The following is a 13,087-nucleotide window of genomic DNA, read 5'->3' as shown; positions in this document are numbered from 1 at the left end:
GAATTTTTATTATGAAACATTGTTAATAACGTCACTGTAATTGGATGTAATATTTAATAACTTTACTGTAAGACACTGTACTCACTGTAAGACACCAAATTCAGTTCACACATCACTGCTCTCCTGCTGGTTATACTATAACACTTATTTTGAAATAATTGCTTTTACACATTTTTTTTATTAATTTTTATTATGAAATATAGTTAATAACTTTACTGTAACACACTGTACTTCCACCAAATCCAGTTCACACATCACTGCCCTCCTGCTGGTATATTACAACATCTGTTTTGAAAAAATATATTTCATCATGTAACTGTCACAGCGTGGTGTGCGGGGAATGAGGAGGAGGAGCGAGGAGATCCAGATCATACACATTTATTAAATAATCCAAAACGTGAACAGGAACAGCAGGGAATCCACACACATGCAAAAAAAAAAAAAAAAAAAAAAAAGGGAATGACAATACAAACTGACTGAATTGACGTTGACAGACTAGGAGTGACTTTCAGAATGACAATACAAGAACCAACGATCAAACTGTGAACACAACCAAACTTAAATACACAGACTAATTAGGGGGAGACAGGTATGAACAATCAAAGTGACGTAATAATTGCGTAATAATTGCAAACGGAACAGGAAGACCAAATAAGGGCATACACAGGGAAAAACACACAAAAACAGTCCACAGGGGTGTGACAGTAACAGTACTCCAATTGTTTTGTTTTATTTTCTTGAAAAGTTTGGCAGTGACTGTTTTTTTTCTGTCTAAACAATAAGACATTTTCCCGGAAATTATTTGAGTGCATACAATTGAAATAACAATAAACACACAAAAAATACATAGAAGAATAAATGAATGATTGAATAAAATATTTTTAATAAAAAAATATATAAATATATATATATATATATATACAAAACATCAGTTGTCTATATATCATCTTGACAGACATTTGATCAAAATGAAAACCGTGTCTTAAAAAAGCAACCATGGACTCAAAAAAAAATGTGACAAGTATGTTTACAATACATACACAAGGAATTTGTCTTTGTGACAGTTGATTTCAGTGCTGAAAAAGTAGAGACATGCATACAGGCAATGAAAAATAGGATATCACACAACAATACAAAATATAATCAATAAATAATAATGTAATGCAATACAATACAGTACTACAGACATAATTAAAATAGCCAGGATAACTTCTATTGTATAAAAGTTCTATTATAGAAGTAGATACAATGATATACACTTCATTCACACAAATCATGCTCTGCTCAGGACTGCAAAGGGAGAGAAATGTAGAAATGTAGAAAACACTGTTGTTACTGTCAAAATGTGCTATAAATTTCAAATTCATTTTCACTTTCAATTACAATTTCTTTATAAGCACAACTAAACACAACTGCCGGTGACCATTGTGCTGTACACAAAATAACTATTAACAGAACTGAGACAAAGTCACAAATAAAACAGCAAGAAATAAATCAAACAATTACAAATCATGAATAAGCCATATCAAATTAAATTATTTTCAAAATGAGTGTTGTAGTATAACCAGCAGGAGGGCAGTGATGTGTGAACTGAATTTAGTGAAAGTACAGTGTGTTACAGTAAAGTTATTAACTAATTATGTCTATTTTTTATAATAAAAAATCATAAAAAATGTGTAAAAGCAATTCTTTTTAAAATGAGTGTTGTAGTATAACCAGCAGGAGAGCAGTGATGTGTGAACTGAATTTGGTGAAAGTACAGTGTGTTAATATAAAGTTATTGCGTATTTTATTAGTAACATTCTTCGCGTTTCGAACTTGGCAGACGGTCCCTTCGGACTTGTCTTTCAGACGCCAGCGCATTGAGATCAACATATTTTGTACAGAGCGGAGGTAAAGAAGCTTCTTTGGAGGAAAACACGATTGTAGCTCGTTTTCTACATCACTGCGAAAGAGAAGAGGCATCATTTGTGCAGTAAAAACGTTTTGCTCGTGAGCTATTGATCCCGAAAAGTCGAATCTGTTAATATCTTGCCAACTTTACTGAACTCAACAGACAAGGCTTTTTTCGACCTCCCGCTCGACGCGTACAGTCGCGCGCAGCTGTTAACCCACTTTCGTTTTCACAGTTTAGGTTAAATCCACAGAAAAATATCCACAAACGAATATTCCGTGATGGAGCGCGTGAACACAATCAACATGACACATATGACTGAGAAGAAGAGCCCTTTATTACAGAAGAAACCGATCAAGAGAAGCGCCACGAAAGGTATTACTGTAGCTTACATACCGGTATATTTTCGGTTCCAGACTGTTGAGAAAAAGGGCAGTGATGTATAATTGATACAAATGTGCAGGCAGGCTGGTGACGTTATTATATGCCCAATGTAAAACTTTTAAAGTTTTTAGTTTTTACAACATACATTTTGAATACGTTTTTACAACATACATACTTTTGAAAGGCGGTATGTTGTGTTTGGTCAATGAACATGTTGCAAAACATCCTCATATGCTGATTTGATTTTTTATCATTAGACTGTTGAAAACATTTTTATGCCACTTAATATTTTTGTCATGCACTATGATTCAAAAGTTTGGGGTATTTAATACTTTTATTCAGCAAGGAAATGTTTGGTTGACGGTAAAGACTTTTATGATGTTACAAAATATTTATATTTAGTAAATACTGTTCTTTTCTAACTTTAGAGAATAAATCTGAAAAGAAAAAAGCATTAAAAATGGACAAGTGCTTCAAAAGGAGACGTATCGAAAGTAGGAAAATATTTCTAATTTACTTTGTTATTAGAAAATGCTCAATTTTCAATAAGCTTTACTGTAACATTTGTGCTGTTTTGGTTATGCATTTTTTTAAACAGATGGCAACAGCATTCAACCACAATTTGGAAACGTGGCACTTCAACGGCATAACAACATTCCACAGCATAATAATAATAATAGCTCTACATCACAACCATCAATTCAAAATTCAGACCAGTATCTTCAGGACTTCAGAATTGACCAGAAGAACGGTGGCACTGTAGTTGCTCCAAACATATTAGGATCCAAAATAGCTGGTGATCTTAAAGTGCATGTACATAATGTGGTGGGTGTCTGATCACTAAAATACTGTGATGTTGTACATTTTGCTGAGTTGCTCATTTAACATATTACTGAAGTGTATATTATATATACTGTTATATTAATGTAAATGGTTTTTTTTTGTTTTTTGTTTTTTTTTGCCACAGGTGTCTCACCCTACCTCAATAAACAAAGATGGTAAGTGCCAAAAAAGACATGTCAAAACTATTGCTACAATAAAACTGTTAATTCATCAGTGGATGCTCCTGTTAATAACATAAATTTCCAAATTTGTCTTAATTTTTAGAAATTTTTCAGAAGGTAAAGAATAAGATGAAATCAAGAATGATGAAGGACTCTGAGTGGATTTTCGAGGGAAGGGCACAAGAGTCAGCCTTTCTAAATAAGATCTACACACAATTGTTCATCGTCAATAATAAGTCAGACCCCTTTAATAGAGAACACGAGATGTGGCAGATTGAGACACTAAATGATTTAAACACATCAGGGCAGACAGTCATAAACTACAATGAAATTCTTAAACCACCCCTGGATAAAAAAAGATACATGAAGATTGTTTTAACAAAAGGAATTGCCGGAATCGGGAAAACGGTCACTGTGCAGAAGTTTGTCCATGACTGGGCAAGCGGAAAAGCCAATCAGGAGCTAGAGCTTGTTTTTCTCCTCCCATTCCGAGAGCTGAACTTGCTTGAGGGTGAAAACAAGAGTCTTTTTGAACTGCTTTGTGCCTTTTACTCAGAGTTCAAAGAGGCGCGACCAATCTCTGACTGGATCTGTGATAAAGAAGTTCTCTTCATCTTAGATGGTCTGGATGAATATAAAAAAGAATTGAGCTTTAAAACCAGCATTTTGTCAGATTTTAATGAAAAAACCACAGTGGATGTCCTCATAGAAAACCTTCTAAGAGGAAAACTGCTTCCATCCGCACATGTGTGGATCACCAGCCGGCCCGTGGCAGCTGAACAGCTTCCATCTGAGATCTTCAGACAGGGATATGTCACACAAATCAGAGGATTCATAGATGAACAAAAGGAGGAGTACTTCACGAGGCAGTTTGAGGATCCAGATCTAACCCAAAAAGTCACCTGCCACCTGAAGTCTCACAAGAGTCTGTGGATATTGTGCCACATACCTCTGTTTTGTTGGATTTCATCGGATGTTCTGAAAACCATCATTAAAGATCAAAATAACAACAGGGACATGCCCTCAAATCAGACAGAAATGTTTATCAACTATCTGCTGATTCAGACTGAGTTGAGCCACAAAAAATATCAAAGGATAAATGAGTCACAAGAAGATGTTCTCATACAGCACAAAGAACTGATTAAGAAACTGGCAAAGTTGGCATACTGGAAGCTGAAGGAGCAGAATGCCATCTTCAGTAAAGAAGACTTGAGGAAATGCAGTATCACACCTGATGAAGCTCTTCGATATCCTGGCATCATTATCTGTGTCTCTGAGTGCAAGTTTGGATATAGCAGAACTAAATTTTTCAGCTTTGTCCATCTCAATGTCCAGGAATTCTTTGCAGCCTTGTTTGCATTTCATGAATTTCTATCATGACTAAAGCAAAAAGGGAGCAAAATTCGAATTTGTCGGATTTTCTCAAAAGCGTGATTGATGTTGCAGTGGAAAGCACAAATGAACACTTGGATCTTTTTATCAGTTTTCTCTTCGGAATTTCTTGTGATTCCAGCAGACGTCTACTCGAAGGACTCCTGCCTAGATTGCAAGACAGTAGTTCAGAAGATCACAAAAATGTGACTAAGCATATTAAGTTGTTGAGGAGAAAAGTTCTGTCCCCTGAGAGATGCTTTAGTCTTGTTCGCTGCATCATGGAGCTCAAGGACAGGTCTTTTTTGCAAATGCCAAATCTCAAGCAAACACGGACCAAAAAGCCCCTCACACTGTTCCAGTGCACGCTTCTGGCTTTCCAGTTTGTGATGTCGGATACAGACCATGATGAGTTTGTCCTCAGAAAATTCAATATGACTTTGGAAGGATTTCAGAGATTCTCTCCAGCCATCACATGCTTCAGAAAGGCCATGTAAGTATTATGAAAACCTGTAAAATCTATAAACATAGTGTATCTTCTAACAGAGTTCACATGCAAAATTGTTATTGACAGGCTCAAAGGAAGTGGCTTTACAGAGAAACACTGTGATATCCTGATGCCTTTCTTGACCTCACCAAACTCTCACCTGACTCATCTTGATCTGAGCCACAACAGTCTTGGACTGTCTGCACTGGAGCAACTTGCAAGAGCCTTCCGTGATCCCAAATGCCAGATTCAGATGCTGAACCTCAGCCACAACAACCTACACAGTCAGGACATGAAGCTCATCAAGGATGTGCTTTCAGGACGAAATGTGAATCTGAAAATCCTGGATCTCAGTGACAATCGTCTAGAAGATGAAGGAGTGAAAATCCTCTCAGCTGGGCTGCGGAGTGCTAAGTGTCATCTTGAAGTTCTGAAGTAAGTAAAAGTAACTACAAACATCAGGGTCTAGACAGATGGGTTAAATAAACGGTTACATATTGTATGGGTAATTGATGATTTTGATGCACAGGGAACACCAAATACAAAACTACATTATACAACTCAGAAGAGTATGTATTGAATATCTCTGTTGTTCTCTGGTTTGTTAAAGAGTCAGAATGACAGTTCTTGCATGAACATTATAGGCCTATTATGTACCCAAGTTAATGCATTATTCTTTCCATTTTGTATCGGTGTTTGAAGTATTTATTTTAAAACAAATGAATTAATTATTCAAAGAAACTTACTGGATAACCAGGGTAAGCTATGACAGCTGTCATATCATACCCTGTCATGCCCAGCTGATTCAAAGCATAGAATGTCTACACAGAAGAAAGCCCTGTCTAGGTTCTGCCCGGTCAGTTGCGTCAAGCCATTCATTAGTCTGGTTGTTTGATAAGAAGAAGGTTGAATGTAGTTGCAATAAACGTGTTAAGTACAGCTGCAGCAGCAGAGGACTATTATGAGAAAGAACTGATGACGGTACGGTTTGATCTTCGGCTGTGTATTCATTTTTTAACCCCTGAACAAAAAAACTAAAAAATTAATCAGAATTTTTGTTTTTCAAAAAAGGCGCCATTTTCTCGGTTTTCTACTTTCAATATGAAATCAAAAAGCGACTGAACGAATGATACACATACACAGATTCAAAATCATTTGCTTAATGTCACAGCCATCAGTGTGTTCCCAAGACTCCTCCCAGATTACTGGTTGTGGCTAGAGGGGATACAGCTCAGACCGGAAACTAACAATGAAATGAATTGTTATACCTATTAGATTGTGTTTTATTAATGTCTATACCTACCCCAACCTTAAACTTTGCCCTTATTATAATACAAAAACAGTATTATTGTTGTACAGTGTGACAAAAATAATGTTAGATTGATGTGTGCATGCCCAGTAGCCAGAACTGTCTCCCTTATAGCCTTTACTCAGATTACTGTGTCTTGCTACTTGGGTTGCGTTTCCCGATAACCCTGTCTCTTAGTGTGCTACGAAGACTCTAAAGGTATATCTTAACTGCAGGTGTACCTTTTCTAGGTGTATTCCCCCGAACTGTACTTTAGGAGGTTGCTTAAGATATACCTTCTTACGTGCAATGTTACATTACATTATAATAAGTGATAAACATACATTTACGTACATTTAATTACTACAATACTGATTTCTTGCTAGAAATAACATCAGAATTGCAAAAAGTTGGAAACATACATTTACGCCAGGGGTGGCAAACGTCGGTCCTGGAGAGCCACAACCCTGCAGAGTTCAGCTCCAACCCTAATAAAAACTCACCTGCTTGTAGCTTCCATGTAACCCTTCAAACCTCGATTAGCTCGTTCATGTGGGTTTGATTAGGGTTGAAGAACTCTGCAGGGCTGCGGCTCTCCAGGACCAATGTTTGCCACCCTTGGCATAAATGTATGTTTCTGATGTTTGTTTTGCACTTTTGATGTTATTTCTAGCAAGAAATCAATATTGTAGTAATTATATATTTGCCTAGTTATCACCAAAGCTTGTTCTGTTTATTTGTTGATCACTAAACCATTACGCTGCCACAGAAACATGTCTGAAATCAGTTTTGTGAGTTGCCTTTGTGTGCAAACACTACCTGTGAAGTCATTGCCAGACAAGGCAGCGAGGCAACTAATCAGCTGCCTAGGTTTTCGGATGCAGGCTACTGTATATAGGCCATGTTCTCTCAGTTTGTGCAGGTCTTCTGGTAATCCCGAATACACTAGTGGTGGTGAGATGAAGCTTCTTGAAGCTTGAAAGCTTTCCAGCCAGATGTGCTGGAAAGCAGCTAATTTCTCAAAGCTTTAAAAGCACATTAGGGACACCTACTGGTCGATCCAAATAAGGTGCAGGAAAACATTGTGGCCGTTTCTCAAAGGGAAGCTGCATCCTCCAGAGGCTGCATATTTCATCAAGCCTGGTTTATTTCAGTTAACTGAGCATTACGTTCACGAGTCATAAGCGTATTACAACAATTTATGCTTCACTAAGAATAATGGTCAAATTTATAACCGTTAATAAAATATGGTCTTCTTTATGACATATGCAGCCTACAAATGTGACCTCCGGAGGATGCAGCCTTCCATTTGAGAAACGGCCTGTAAGTGTCAAAATGTGTGCTACATGGCTTGATAAATTCAAATATACACTCATATAGTACACAAGTGTAAAATAAATTAACATTTTGGTGTGTTTATGTTCAGCGTTGTTTCTTAATGTTTCATAATTTTGTAACTTGGGCAATGTTTTTTTTTTTTTTGAACAGAGAGAAATGATGGAGTTATTTAGACTGGATAAAAGATGGTTAAAGTGATTAATGTGGACTGGACAAAAGGCAGTGAAAGTTTAAAAACAATATTCTTTCACTGTCTTCAGGCTTGATTCTGCCAAAAGTGAACCCTTTCTCAAAACTGCAATCAGATGAGGCTTTGAACGTCACTAGTAATGTCATTTCACTAAAATGATACAAGCCTTGAATCTCGAAGTACCTGACATTCTCAATACAAGCTTTCACTTGTAAACACAGGCACATCAAACCACTCTAGAGGCAGAGTATAACATGCAAAACCTACACAGAGAAAAGCTGAGAGAGCATGGTGTATATAGTATATAGTGTATATAGTGAGCTAAACTGACTAATGACACAAGAGGCATGTTAGTCCAGGCAAAGGGATATGGGAAATGAAGTCCAAACCAAAGAGACAGTAATCTAGGAGGACTGCCCTCTAGTGGCCGATTTGGACACACCAACTAATGGCTGTGACGCTAAATACATAATAATCTGATTTTGCTTTATAGACTTTCAGGTTGCCAAATTAAAGAAGGAGCTCTGAAGTTACTGTCACCGTTGAAAGGCAGTCTGACAGAGCTGGACCTGCAGTATAATGACCTTGGAAACACCACGAAAAAGAAAGTTCATCAACTGAAGGTTAAGCTGCCCTCACTGAGGTACTGTAGCTGTTATCTGATATTGGTTCATGTGAAAGGTTGGAATGAACATCCACTTTATCCCATGAAAATGTGCTTCAAAAATATGCAATGGTGTGATATTAGTCTTAACATATTAACCTACACTAACCCTAACTCTAAATCTAACTCTCTCTAGAATTTACACTGGAGGAGTCTGCAGTCACCAACCAGGACTATGCAATTGTGAGTTTGGGTCAACATAAAGATTGTAGGTTAAAATATAGATGAATGTTATTTGTAGATGCTGTAACTACGTCACCATTTTTAACACCTTTTTCCATTTTATGTTTAAAAGGTCTTATGTTATGGATTCATAGAAGTACAAATGCTGTGTTTCTCTAATTTACATGAGCTCATAAGAACCTGCCTGCATTGAAATAACGAATGAATTACCAAAATATGGCATGTGACTTCCCTGAAGTGTTTTACGTCATCGACACACATTGTCATTGTCACGATTGACATAATGCTAATTGTAGATATTTAAGCCATTTCCTGATAAATCTCACTTCGTTTTCAGATGCTGTCACGCTCACATTTGACCCTCGGACGGCAAACGAATACCTCTATCTGAACGAGAACAACACAGTAGCTGTTCGCAAGAAGGAGAAGCAACAGCTTCCTGCTAATAATGAAAGATTTGACAAGTGCAACCAGGTCCTGTGCTGCGAGCCGCTGACAGGACGCTGCTTCTTTACGGCGGATGTGATCGGGACAGGTGTGCACATAGGTGTGGCCTGTAAGGGAATCAAGAGGAAGGGTGCGAATGACGCCGTACGTCTGGGACGCAATAAGATGTCGTGGTGTTTATGCTGCTCTAAAAATTTAAGTGTGACTCATGACAAAAAAACTGAATCACTAACTAAACCACTTCAAACAGAGTCTACCAGAAAAATCGGTGTGTTCCTGGACCGTGAAGCTGGTTCTGTTTTCTTCTACAGGATGAGCCCAAAGCCTGAACTCTTGTACATGTTTGATGCAGAATTCCCTCAGGACCAGGAACTTTATGCTGCGTTCAGTATTCAGGAACCAGACAGCTCAGTCTGTTTAAGGCAAGCATCATTCGTTACAGTTACTGTTTGTGCTCCAGACATGAATGATGCCTCAAATTAGGAGAGCTTTGCTATTACTGTTTAAGTGATCAGACTTACGATATTCACCTGGCAGACCTACTGAAAGCCACCAGCTAGTAAAACCACCTAGAAGACCAGCAAGTGTTGAAATAGCACTATGTCATTCTGTTAAATTTCAGTAAAAATGTCTTTAGTTTTGTATGTCTCAGTGTAACTTGTTTCATTTAATCAAAAATAAACATGCATTAATTGGATCTGAAGCAATTTCTATGTACTGGACTGGTTATTTAAATCTGTTTTAGTATACTGTTAGCAGTATACTCTCACTTAAAGGGATTGTTTATATTAATTTCATCCCAAACCTGTATGACTGACTTTCTTCTGTGGAACAATAAAAGAAGATACTTTGAGAAATGTAACAGGGATTTTTTTTTTCTCGTCCATACAGTAAGTAAATAGGGTCCAGTGTTTTTTGGCTTCCAACATTCTTCAAAGTATATATTTTTTTCCATATTTTCCCTTCCTATCCCAGACTCCTCTGTTGTGGAAAAAAAGATATCTTACATTATTGTAACTAATATTGTAAGCTTATATTATAATCTTGTATTATACTACATTAAAATGGTCATGAACTGACTTTGTTTTTTGTTTTTTAATTTTTATTATTATTAAAAATAATAATAAAACTGTTCTCTGAGCTCCACTTATAATGCTATCGAGATTTTTACATCAAAAAGCATCATAATTTCGAAGTAATAGGCTACTTTCTGTCTTGTTTTTAATCCCCTCATCAGAACAGTCAGTAGGTGTGGCGGATTGTAGACTCGAAAGTAAATGTCCACTGCTATGATTGGTTAATAGTTGTCTATGTTTGACAGCCTACATTCCTCATAGATGGATGCTGCTGTGATTTAGGTCAAAAGCACATAAATAACTCAATGCATATCAAATGATCTGTAAGAAGAGACAAAGCAATAGCGTAATGAAAATGTTGCGACATCACTGTTGGATCTAATATAGTTGCCACAGAATCACCTTTCAGTATCAATCTTTTTGAAAATCGTGCATCGTATTGTACCTCGTTGGTAAGTAAAATGAAATGAACCGAGTTCTTACTGAAGCAGTCTGGAACTTCATTAAAAATAAAGTTCATCCACTCTTTCCTAACGTTGGGATCAGAAAAAAGGCAATACAAAGACTGTTTTTCCACAAATTGGCACCGCACAGCATCTTGTTGTCTTCAGAGCCATCTTTATCATTTGGTTTCAGCGTAAGCCTGCACGTCTATCTACACTATTAGAACATTCCAAAAGCTGTTGTTTTTGCAGACTTTCTTTAATATACTCTAGGCTGTTTTAGACTAACAACAAAGTTTTGAGTTCTGAAACTTACAAGATGTTTTTATAGTGTAATGACTTCTTTTATGTCAAAAGATCAAGGCAATTTTGGTTTCTCAGTTCATGACCCTTTAACGTTTGTATTTGAGCCTACCTGATATTATTTTGGTTCTGTTTTCTTGCTGTTTTCTTCTATGTTATTTTGTTTCACATTTTCCACAAGTTGATATGATTCTTTAGGGTCTTAATGAAAAGTCTCTAATATACTTTGATTGAAATTTCTCAATGGTTTTGTAAAACAACACCCTTTTTACCTTGTCAAAATGAGCTCTGCAAAAATCATCTCATTCTAAGGGCTTGTTCCTTTAAATGCAAATGAGCTCTGCTCACCCCGCCCCTCTCTTCTCTCTGTGGAAAGATGAACTTGTTTACTTTAGCCACATTTAGCCGCTAAACTTCCTAACTACTACTTTATTAGGAAAGGCGATCGCAAAGATTCAGAAAAAAAACTTTATATTCACTTCTGCTGTAAGTGAAGCTGGATCACGAATGATTCACGCAAACATAGACGGATATATGTAGATCGGGAGGCACATTCCCTTCACAAACAAACGTAATCCACTGCATCTTCAGCGGCTCATATGTCGGGAGTAAATGACGACCACTATGTCCATTATTACATCCAGCAACACAACACCTCAATCACTCAGTTGGAGATATTCTTGTCTAACTTAATTCCCTGCTTCAGCATCAAAACAAGGAAAGTTACTGGACTGTGACAGCTGGTCTGAGGTAAGAGCTCATGTCAATCAACTATCATGGGAGTGGCCTCTGTCGGTGTGACGGCATCTGAGAACAGCTCGAATTGAAAAAGGGGATATTATTTTTACAGATTAATTAAAAATCACTGCATGGATTTTTATCATTATAGGCTTGATTTGTACATACACTGCCAACACACAGTAATGTTTAAACAACGTGAAAAAGTGAAGTTTGCATCCGATGACCCCTTTAAGCTTGCACTGTATGGATTTGTGTGGATATGCATTTTCTATGTCATTTGAAATGCAGAAATCTCTGAGAAATCATATATAAATATTTTGCCTCCAAATAAGCAGTGAAATTATTCACCAACATATTACACTGGCACCAGTCAATGGGGTGGGATATAATAGGCAGTGACTGAACAGTCAGTTCTTCAATTTCATGTGTTGCAAGCAGGAAAAATGGACAAGTGAAAAGATCTGAGTGACTAGGACAAGGGCTGAATATTAATAAGTAGACAACTGGATCAGAGCATCTTCAGAACATGAAAAACTGTCTGGCTGTGATAGAAAGGTGTTAACAAACTGAGGTGCACTGAGTGTTCTGTGTCCATAATGACTCCTACACTGTAAAAAGATTGCTGTACATTTGGATGCCAGTAAGTTACTGTAAAAATGTTTACATAATTTAAATATTTTTTACCTGTAAAAAAAACAATCCAATTGTGGTATAGCACTGTAATTCAAGATTTCCCACCCCAACCCCATAAAATCATCATAATAATTCATAAATCATAAATCATTTCATGATCATTAGTTCTAATAACATTATTTTTAATTGTTGAACATTTTCTTTTTAAAAGTACAAATTACAAATGTCGACCAGATACACTAGCAGAAAAAAGGGACATCGCAGTCCCCTGGGGACTTTGTATAATGGCAAAACATACACATACTGAAAAGCAAAAGTAAGTAAGTACACTACCAGTCAAATGATTTTGAGCAGTAAGATTTGTAGTCTCTTCTGCTTACAAAGCCTGCATTTATTTGATCCAAAAGACAGCGAAAGCAGTAATAATATAAAATAACCGCTTTCTATTTGAAAACATTTTAAAATGTAATTTATTCTTGTGATCAAAACTACATTTTCAGCATCATTACTCATCTTTAGTATCACATGATCCTTCAGAAATCATTCTAATATGCTGATAAACATGTATTATTAGTAGTATTATTATAATTAGCAGCAGCAATATGTACATTTTTTCAGGATTCTTTGATCAGTAGAAATAT

The 13,087-nt window shown here is 36.6% G+C and overlaps 1 protein-coding gene across 1 annotated transcript; it reads left to right on the top strand.

Moving 5' to 3' along the window:
- Positions 1 to 1,845: 1,845 nt before the first annotated feature.
- LOC127153920 (NACHT, LRR and PYD domains-containing protein 3-like) lies at positions 1,846 to 10,196 on the top strand. The gene is given in 10 exon segments (XM_051095212.1): positions 1,846 to 2,269; positions 2,707 to 2,772; positions 2,877 to 3,103; positions 3,246 to 3,276; positions 3,386 to 4,657; positions 4,660 to 5,146; positions 5,228 to 5,575; positions 8,450 to 8,599; positions 8,757 to 8,803; positions 9,141 to 10,196. Coding segments are annotated over 10 exon segments (3,315 nt in total). The 5' UTR covers positions 1,846 to 2,175; the 3' UTR covers positions 9,734 to 10,196.
- Positions 10,197 to 13,087: the final 2,891 nt, after the last annotated feature.

Source organism: Labeo rohita, chromosome 22 (genome assembly GCF_022985175.1).
Source record: "Labeo rohita strain BAU-BD-2019 chromosome 22, IGBB_LRoh.1.0, whole genome shotgun sequence".
NCBI classification, from domain to species: domain Eukaryota; kingdom Metazoa; phylum Chordata; class Actinopteri; order Cypriniformes; family Cyprinidae; genus Labeo; species Labeo rohita.
This window is presented reverse-complemented; position numbering and strand designations above follow the sequence as displayed.